Source organism: Varroa destructor, unplaced genomic scaffold (genome assembly GCF_002443255.2).
Source record: "Varroa destructor unplaced genomic scaffold, Vdes_3.0 BEIS01000002.1, whole genome shotgun sequence".
Lineage (NCBI taxonomy): Eukaryota > Metazoa > Arthropoda > Arachnida > Mesostigmata > Varroidae > Varroa > Varroa destructor.
This window is the reverse complement of record NW_019211455.1, coordinates 36,859,682-36,868,726: the sequence shown is the minus strand read 5'-3', so window position 1 is coordinate 36,868,726 and position 9,045 is coordinate 36,859,682. Positions and strand designations below refer to the sequence as shown.

The 9,045-nt window shown below is 37.3% G+C and overlaps 3 protein-coding genes across 6 annotated transcripts in view; 2 read left to right on the top strand and 1 right to left on the bottom strand.

Annotated features, from left to right (window-relative positions):
* LOC111243665 (uncharacterized) overlaps window positions 1-286 on the top strand; it is a 9,710-nt gene extending 9,424 nt beyond the window's left edge. The window contains exon 8 of the mRNA XM_086978469.1: window positions 250-286. Coding sequence (XP_086834595.1) covers window positions 250-286 — 37 coding nt within the window. The remainder of the gene's footprint in view (window positions 1-249) is intronic.
* A 1,523-nt stretch (window positions 287-1,809) lies between these two features.
* Window positions 1,810-6,012, bottom strand: LOC111244201 (transcription elongation factor 1 homolog). Of its 3 annotated transcripts, none has more exons than XM_022791006.2 (3): window positions 5,866-6,012; window positions 5,311-5,465; window positions 1,810-2,240 (listed from the first exon to the last, which is right to left on the bottom strand). In XM_022791006.2, exons 2-3 carry the CDS (start codon window positions 5,424-5,426, stop codon window positions 2,105-2,107), a joined length of 252 nt encoding a protein of 83 aa, XP_022646741.1. In that variant the 5' UTR covers window positions 5,427-5,465; window positions 5,866-6,012; the 3' UTR covers window positions 1,810-2,104. The 3 variants fall into 3 exon arrangements, with proteins under 3 accessions (XP_022646741.1, XP_086835750.1, XP_086835751.1); XM_086979624.1 differs by having other exon boundaries at window positions 5,311-5,468; window positions 5,866-5,992; XM_086979625.1 differs by having other exon boundaries at window positions 5,311-5,431; window positions 5,866-5,946.
* Window positions 6,013-6,074: 62 nt separating this feature from the next.
* On the top strand, window positions 6,075-7,502 carry RpL37a (ribosomal protein L37a). Of its 2 annotated transcripts, none has more exons than XM_086979623.1 (3): window positions 6,075-6,216; window positions 6,561-6,696; window positions 7,302-7,502. In XM_086979623.1, exons 1-3 carry the CDS (start codon window positions 6,214-6,216, stop codon window positions 7,442-7,444), a joined length of 282 nt encoding a protein of 93 aa, XP_086835749.1. In that variant the 5' UTR covers window positions 6,075-6,213; the 3' UTR covers window positions 7,445-7,502. The 2 variants fall into 2 exon arrangements, with proteins under 2 accessions (XP_086835749.1, XP_086835748.1); XM_086979622.1 differs by lacking the exon at window positions 6,075-6,216 and adding an exon at window positions 6,415-6,456.
* Window positions 7,503-9,045: the final 1,543 nt, after the last annotated feature.

Below are 9,045 nucleotides of genomic sequence, written 5' to 3'. Positions count from 1 at the left end.
TATATAACACGATGATTTCCAATTGTCGCGCACCTACTGACGTTGCCTCAATACAAGCTATATTCGCGGAAAATGGAACAGCGCTGTGCTTGAACGATCATTTGTCGAATGTCATATATACATTTCAATACAAACTAGTTTTCCAGTTTGTTTCGTTGTTTGTTTTTCTTTTTGCATAAAAGTGCGCTATCATGCCTTAACTGGTGAGCTTTATATCTGGCGTTGCTTCAAATGAACCACGTTCTCTAGAATTCTGCACTCGAGAAAATCCAATAATCGAGAATAATGTGCCTCTTGCCTTAAAAAGCAGCGATCGAGAAATCAAAGAACCTGTTGCTGATAATACTGGCTGCTAATGCGATTATGATTACTATTGCTATTTCAGCGTTTCATCCGTTGCAACGCTATTATAATAAGCTTGAGCAAATAAGAGATATGAGAATACAATACTATCTTATTATAGAGATGTTAGGTACAGAAAGGGTTGAAAGTGATTTGTTACTACAGAAAGCGCAATACTGCCTGACCAATACTCTCTGTCATCGGTAACATCAACAGAGAAATGGACGAAGAAACATGCTAGGCCTGGTCTACGATTGAACAAAATAAGCCTAAATCACGACGCGCACTATCAGTGCGCGTGCTGTACGGTTCCGAAAGAACGTGTATGCAGTAACTGAAATAACAAAAGCGCTCATAAAGACCTAATTAAACGGTGATGATTTCATGAGAGCAATGTTGGCGAACATCACGTGTGTTAACAGTAGACGGTCGGTCTGGCTTCTTAACACTGCAGATTTACTTCCTTTCCTTTATAGTGTTGATGAAGTTGTATTGATAAATGGCAGATAGGGCAGACTCTCGCCATGGAAAACAAAGTTTGCTCAGATTCTTGTAATTGGAAACGACATTATGATGATGATGGGGCTCATGCAACCGGTAAAGCCAGCCAGAAAATTTTTCAATACACCAATACAAAATACTTATACAAAGAGGAATTACAATTCATTTGACATGTGCCAGAAATGACAGTAAGACATCATGTAAGAAGATCATTGGTTATTACTATCATGGGTCTTTGATGTGCGTCTATACATAAACGATGATACAATGACTAAACTAAACCTGTGTCCTTCTTACACAATCGCCACATCGAGAATAATTGAATAACTTTTATCATTACAGCTGGATGAATCGTTTTTATCACATTACAGACACGTCATATATTTTTAATTTGATTAAGCTATGGAACGTCCAATATTTTAACGGGTTTGCCCCATTTGATGATGGACGCAATTATGCAATGTGTCACATACGCAAACGTTGGTATAACATTACGTCAATACGTATATGTAATACGTGTTGACGTAAAGCGTAGATACCAGGCTAATGAATATAATAAATGGGGTAATACAATTATCTTACTAGGTTTTACTAGTTGTAGGCCACCTTTCTTTTAGCGGTCCACTTTGGCCTAACAACGAGCCGAAGCTGAGAAGCACAGACGCTACAAATATATAAGTTTATCCTTCCCTTCAATAAATGTAATATATGTATAGGAAAATATATATAGCAGCTAAATAGCTTTGAAAGCATCGTTTGGAGTCATACACGTATACATGTTAATGGGTGATAGAGTACATATAATCTATTTTTAATATTTCGTAAATGTTAGTACATACCGTTAAGTGAGTCTATTTATATAAGAGCTATGTAGAACATATACTTGAATTACAAATGTTATATGAAAATACTGAATAATAATAAAGCTAGCAGTGAAAATACAAAAAAAAAGTGAAACGTAAAAAGTGGGTTTTAATTTACATAATTTGCACATTTGGTTTATTTAAAACATTTTGGCATTTAGTCAAACAATGGTATGGTTTTATAAGTCTTCTTCGCGCAACGCATAATATATACACAAGCATAGGCGGTAATTAAGTCAACCATTTGCATAATTCTTCGCTAACTGAAGAGCTCACGACTTGCATCAGTTCAATAAATCTGTATATATTATATATAAATATATAATGTGTATACACCAGTTTATATGTTAATGTGATCTTTTTTGGGCTACCCTTCCTTATTTCCATGTTCTCCGTCATCAGTGATTGGCATTTTCGCACGCATCGATCCAATCGCCATAAACATCGATTGCCTCAGAAAGATAGGTGATCTGGGTCTGAAAATCTTCTAAACAGACCCTACATGTTATTCGTCCTGTATTGCGTACTCGATCCCTGAAAATAATAAATGAAAAATTAATATGCAGATGTTAATGAGATCAGTCGAGAGCTATTAAATATCTATGGGGAATGATGTGGAGGTAAGACCTTATTTAATCGCCAAGATCGTGGTTCCCGAAAGCAAACGTCTTCATTTACAGCACAGGAGACTTTTTACGATGCTAGTTGGCTTGGGCAAAATACACCTAACTGTGGTAACTAAATGCCAACTGCTCAAGCTGCTCAAACCTCGTTTTTGAATCAGGAACTAACAGTTCGTGCAGTAGCACGCTAGTACAGTGGGAAAGTGCTCAATAAAATAGAAAAATAGACAATATAATAAAGAAGTAGGAACTCACTATCACAAAAAAACGCTTCCGCGAAGTACTGACGAAAAGCTGCAAAGCAATATATAGAAAAAGGCAAGCCTAACAATAGCAAAGAAGCTTGCGGTTAAAAGCAAAGGAAGGAAGGCACTCCTACATTGCAAGGTTTATATGGACCGGTTTGGGTCTCTTGCTGCATTCGTAATTGACGGTCATGTCCGACCTAAATTATCTAAAGCTAAAGATAACGCAACACTCAAGTGAGGATGAGATTATATCCATATCCCTTCAATATGTAAACGCCGCAATTCCGACAAAGATGTGAAGTCAAAGCGCTTCAAGTTCCAAGCCGTTCACGATCCCTTGAAAAAGCTGTTTTCCAATTGCCCAGATGGCTGAAATCGTCGTCTCCACTGCACTTGTGGGTGGCAGACAACGCAGACTCTGAGAAAAAAATCCAGATACACCGATTCAAAGAAGTACTATTTCGTACTACTTGCATTAGGAATATTGGGCTCTATCGATGGGTTTTTACTGAAGAATGATGTCAGGGAGCATATTTCCGACATTCGTTGTCGTGTTTAGTGTTAACACTGCTTCATTAATTAGTGCTGTTTGGTAGATTCATGGCTTTGGTAGATTTTGCACCTTCCACTTCTAATCCTATTATTAATAATAAGAATAATAATAATACAAATTGTTAACACTATGCAGTATCTAAACAAGCGCTTTTTCTTACTCCATTTGTTTGGTGACGAAGCGCGGCGTTTTCCATTAGAATTTACAGCCAAAGCTCTCATACTTTTTAGTATGAACGTGATTTTTCTCAGGCATATCATTTTTTGTTAACTGCTTTCTCGACAGGCCAGACCTATGTGCTAGACATCCAAAACATCGTTGACAGGTGTTTTTGAGATAGTCCTAACATATTACGTATCTACGAATTCTTACTTACGCCAAACAATTCAAATAGTAAAGTTAAATATTTTCACATTTATCCGAAAATCTCTTAGGACGTAAAAGAAAGTGCACATCATACATTTACCCTCAAACTGCATATTTCCTCTAATTTAAAATGGTGTATTGTTTAGACAATTTGATCAGTGTAGGTTAAGGTGCTGTACAGTCATACGCAACAAAGCGACTCACGCTTTCGCGTACTTACTGTGTTTCTCATACATGCTGCTCGATACTTAGGCTACTCGAAGTTCAAATTTCCACCTTACTAAATTATCGTGATTACAACGACCTATACTAGGCACATTATGATCTTTAACCTAATCAATTTCAAAAAAACTCTCACAAAGCATAATCTGCCTTACTCAGCATTTTCGCTTGTTAGTTATATTTCCATGTAGAGGGGTCTTTAAGTAACACACCTGTGTGACTTTTATGGCAGGTGATTCACAGTATGAGCTTTTATTTGCTTTTGGTCTTTGGCTGACTGTGGGTCTGGACAGACCTATAGCTCTCGGAGTCTCTTGAATTCGACTATAAAAATGTTGAGGTGCCACTCTCGGCCACGCAGCCACGTGGTCTCCATCGCTAACCAGTATCGATTCCCCTAAGGGGAATGTGTCCTTCCGGCACTACAGGCATTGATAATATTTTTCTTTTAAGTTACGCCTTTAAGTAGTAACAATCTACACAGAGAGGATGCCTCAGGTCAACGCCATCACTCTTCCTCTGTAGATAGTTGTTTTTATGTCAAAGATGTCCAAAGAGCCTTCTGCACTGATGCTCACATTCAAGCACGCAATCTCTGCCAAATTGGCTTCTTATTGGTAGAGCTTCAGCAACCACCGAATCAATATAAGTGTTGTTTCATGCGCACATCTTGTTTTTAAACTTTTTATTAAAATTTTACAATAAACCCAACTACGAAAGAACATTGCCTGACACCCACGTTTACCAAATATATAATATATTCTCTCAGTTTAAAGCATAATAAATTACCAAGCGCTTCAAAAACTATGAATCGAACTACCATTAGAAAGGTTACACTAAACCATGCTTCTTCGAAGTGTAAATATCCTCAAGACTTATTCATTTGCTTCAGTTCGTTTTTTTTCCAAATTTTATTTGCGGAACTATGTTAATATTGCATCAAACGATCACCCTTTATTGCCAAAAATTAATCACTTCGCCTATTAAAGGACCCATGCGCGGCAGGAAAGAATACTACAGTTGATGTTGTGTAAGTTGTTTGACTCTAACCAAACTCACCGCAAAAATAGCAAAGTGCACTCTACCGTAAAGTTTCTAATGATAAAAGACAACACCTAATATATATTCTACTCCTTACAATTAATATCCCAAACAGTTTTCAAACTAACGGCGAATAATGCATGTATGCCCCTTATGCGTACCTCTATTTTTTACAGTTATAGATAGCGATAGGCCAAGTATTTATTAAAAAAGACAATTATTGTTAACACTGGCCACATTTATTTACCAAGCTTTATATGTAAGTATTGATGAAACAGATTCAATTGCATGCCAATAATAGCTGTATGTTCTATTGTTTATTTATGCGATGGCGAAATGACCAGTTTCATTGCTTAACAGGTCCACACTCTACAGACATTCCGCTGAGTTGTGAGTAGCAAGCGATCAGCTGATACTTTTGACTTCAATAGATCATATGGTCAAGCTACATACTATAACGTAAACTGATCGCAGAAAATAGAACATTTTTTAAATATTTTACCTCACATACTATCATCTGATAAAAAGCCAACAAATTTTGTATTACTCACATCTTTACTTCACACGAACGTTCGTGATTACAGAAAGGGCAATTGAACATCGTATCTAAAGCTTCGATATTTTTGCGTTTTGGAGGTGGCTTGCGTTTACTCCGACGACGACCCATGTTTCCTGTAACACCTTTCGGAATCAGTTGGCTTCTTTTCTGCTGATACCGTAATGAAATAAATTTCAATCACAACAATATGTTGAATGTTAGTTCAAAGACATTTTCTCTGATTTTACCACAACCCAAATTCCTCAATAACCTTTGAATAAAAGATATTTGCTAAGCAGATTTAATACATCATCGACAAAATCAAAAAGAAACATCTTGCACTATGAATTTATCGAGTTGACAAATCTATTATTATCTGGCATAGACCGACGATTTTAGGCAACGCAGTTTGCTTAAAAGCTTCACGAAAGCGCGCAAATGTAAACTCACACAAGAATTATTATTATCGGCAAGTTGCCGTCACCATTTTGCCCTTCAGCAGATTGGACCTTTAAGAAAATGCATTAATTAATAATAGGTTTTAAAGCATCGTTAATACGTTTTTTACCTCGATCGTTGGTAAACGCACATTTAGCAACACTCACAATACACTGTCCCCTCGAGCCGTTCTGCTCCAGTAGACATGGCCGGCGACACTGCCTCTGTTTACATATGGATCGGGCGGTTGATGGAATTATCTTCGAATATAGGCAGCAACATATGTCGAATGCATTCTAGTTTTCACGATCAACTCAAGAGAAATTCAGCCTAAGTAACCCCAGTCAATCACGCAAATAAATACTTTGGTTAGTTTTTATTAAATTCAACTGGGCAAATGTGGCGCCCTCTATATCGAATGGTTTCGGTATCGAACAACAGAGAAGTCGACTCTTTTGCAAACAGGAGCCTGTGAATCATGGTGCGTTCATATGAATTCGAAAAAAAATCTCAAGAAATCGCTAGTTTTTTTAATTAAACAAGCCTTAAATTTATATTGGACATGTTTTTTAGATTAATCCAAATAAGCTTATTGAGATTTAAGTGTAGGCGGAGCATCACGTAAGCGGCAGGTGGGCCGTGTTCTATGATGTAGTGAAATGTGTATTTGCAGTTGCATACGTGCGGCGCGTGGATGTGCAGATGTAGTCTCTATGAAGAAGTATTTACACATCTATTGTTGAGAGAATATTACGGGGAAACATACTTAGAGCTCTTCAGAATGTCCATTTCATTCACTGTGTTAAATGCATTTGCGGTTTTCAGACGAAGGGTACCTCATCGTTCGGAAAGCGCCATAACAAGACGCACACTTTGTGCCGTCGTTGTGGTAAATCCTCCTATCATATCCAGAAAAGCCGCTGCGCATGTTGTGGTTATCCGGATCCGAAGATCAGAAGCTGTAAGTGTTTAACTATGTTTTAGGCTTTCCTATACTTTATGATCTCTATACTTCCTCGTGATATGATACTGTGGTAACGTGTTTACCCATTGAACTTACGAAAGTAAACAGAGATATTCATTTCGTATCGAAAAGCACCAGCCGTCTGAAGCAACATTTAATAATATTATCGGACGTAAAGCCGATTTATCGATGGTTTACTTCTAACCAGTATGAGATGAACAACAGGTCGTCAATTACTTCTGAGCTTAATCACTTCGAGCCGATCTGAGTACGTCGGCTCAAACAAGGAACTAACAGAAACAGTGTGAACCGACAGAATACCTCTAATCACTTATCTGAGATCTGACTGGTTCTGCTTCATCAACGTCGTATTGTTGTATTTTCTATGTGGATATTTAAAATAATTACATGCGTTTATGTTTTTTGTTGTATAGGAAACGTACTGACGTTACATATTACATTCCTTTTATCAAGATTATTTTGCAATTAGCATCTTTAAATTTGAGTCCTACAATACGCGTTTAATGCTTACCGATAATTAAAGAAGACAATACTATAATTTATTAACTTCAGCTACATAAGTTTGTTCCCTGTGGCTTCAGATAACTGGTCAGTGAAGGCTCTGCGCAGGAAGGCCCCTGGTACAGGTCGTATGCGTCACTTGAAGAAAGCTTTGAAAAGGAACAAGCCCCCAAAAGTAGACCCATTCAAGGCTATAGCCAAGAAGGCTGCTGCCGCAAAATAAATTCGGCGTACGAGGCGCTTCGGTGTAACCGAGCTAAAGTGTATGGCCCCATAACTTACATCTCGATGTCTTTATTTATGATCTTTGTATTGTATGCTTAGTTAATTAGGGAACATCACCAAGTAACCATTGAGAAGTATTGTTATGCATTACCGTAGGCATTGCATTTTAAAGCAATTGTGTGGACGCAGCTAAAATTAGAATATCCAACAGGGACTTATTCTAGGAATCTAAAGAACAATTTCGACGAAACAATTCTGGTCTAGAACGTAACTACTTGAATCCTCTGGATTTAGTTAAGGAAACAATTGTGATTCACCTAGATCAAAGAAATATTGACGCTGTTAAGTAAAATAGAATGAATGCGGCAATCAATTTAAAAAACTCGAGAAAATGTTAGGCGGCATTTAAACGTTATCTGTTTACATAAAATAGGTTAAGAGTACATATGTACATACAGCTACGTTAAACACTGTCGTCTTCAGTAAAGTTTTTGTAACAGAGCAGTTATCCTTAAGGTACTACGATCAGTGTTTTCATCCTTAACAACCACATGGACAACTGGTCTTCCTGACACTTGTGGTGTCATTCCGTTATTATAGGAGATCGTAGAAGACGCTTCTAACGTGGCACTTTTCGAAAAAGCTGCTCAAACTGAAAAACTAATGCTAGCTCTACACGCTATTTCGGAGACATGTCTTTCGACTTATAGCTAAAAAAGAACACTGCTAAAAAAACTGGAAGTTAAGTACAATTCGCGTTATTGTATTCTTAATCAAAGTTCAGTAGATGGGGCTATATAGAACAGCTAAGTATTTTGTTTCATTTTGTTGAATTTTCATTGGACGATGGACGAGCAAAATAACCACTTTATCGTTCTATTACAGTTTCCCCTAAATCAAAGCTAACTACAATCCAGTCTTATAGTCATTGCATTGGGTTGTAGAAAAGTACGTCTCAAGTAATATGAGTCGCGTCGGGTCGGCTGATCAGTTGACTGATGTCGTTTGGAAGCTGAAATTTGACAAAACTTAATGTGGTCAAATTTTTGGAATGCCTTTATTCTGAATGGAAATTCAGCACTTTGAAGCTGAGCAAAAAGTCTGCTATATTTTACAATTTAATTATGATATGAGGATAAATTCTGTCCAGGCTCGTTTGACTGACGGGATGAAACCAAAGGTATACCCTATCCTAAAAGAAATTTCGGCAAAAATAGTTACTTGATTAGCCTCTTGTCCTATATCCAGATCAGATTATCGATTTGCATATCAAAGCTGTAGACATCTACTAGAGTATCCTATGGCTTCATCTTGACTAGGCACAAATTACCATATTTCGGGTCTCAAACATCACGCTTGCAGTCTACAAATTCTAGGTAGGAGGAGTATAAGTAGTTTATCGTTTAACCATGGAACAACACAATAGCAATGCGTCTACATTTTATGTCATCTTCGGGTGTCAAGACGCAATGACTCGCGTGCCATTTGAACTCCTTAGTCCGTATTTCAAGACTGGTCGAATTACTAACGTTAACCATTGATGGTGGACGCTTACGTAGATTAACATATTCGCCGCAAAAAGGAATAACTCAAATTGCA

Excerpts from the sequence above, each read along its gene's own strand:
- RpL37a (XM_086979622.1), top strand. The coding sequence starts at position 6,430 with ATGTGCAGATGTAGTCTCTATGAAGAA. Across the intron at positions 6,457-6,560 it reads GATGTAGTCTCTATGAAGAA|ACGAAGGGTACCTCATCGTT; the intron begins GTATTTACACAT and ends TGCGGTTTTCAG. Across the intron at positions 6,697-7,301 it reads GGATCCGAAGATCAGAAGCT|ATAACTGGTCAGTGAAGGCT; the intron begins GTAAGTGTTTAA and ends CTGTGGCTTCAG.
- LOC111244201 (XM_022791006.2), bottom strand. The coding sequence starts at position 5,426 with ATGGGTCGTCGTCGGAGTAAACGCAAGCCACCTCCAAAACGCAAAAAT. Across the intron at positions 2,241-5,310 it reads CGTTCGTGTGAAGTAAAGAT|GGATCGAGTACGCAATACAG; the intron begins GTGAGTAATACA and ends TATTATTTTCAG.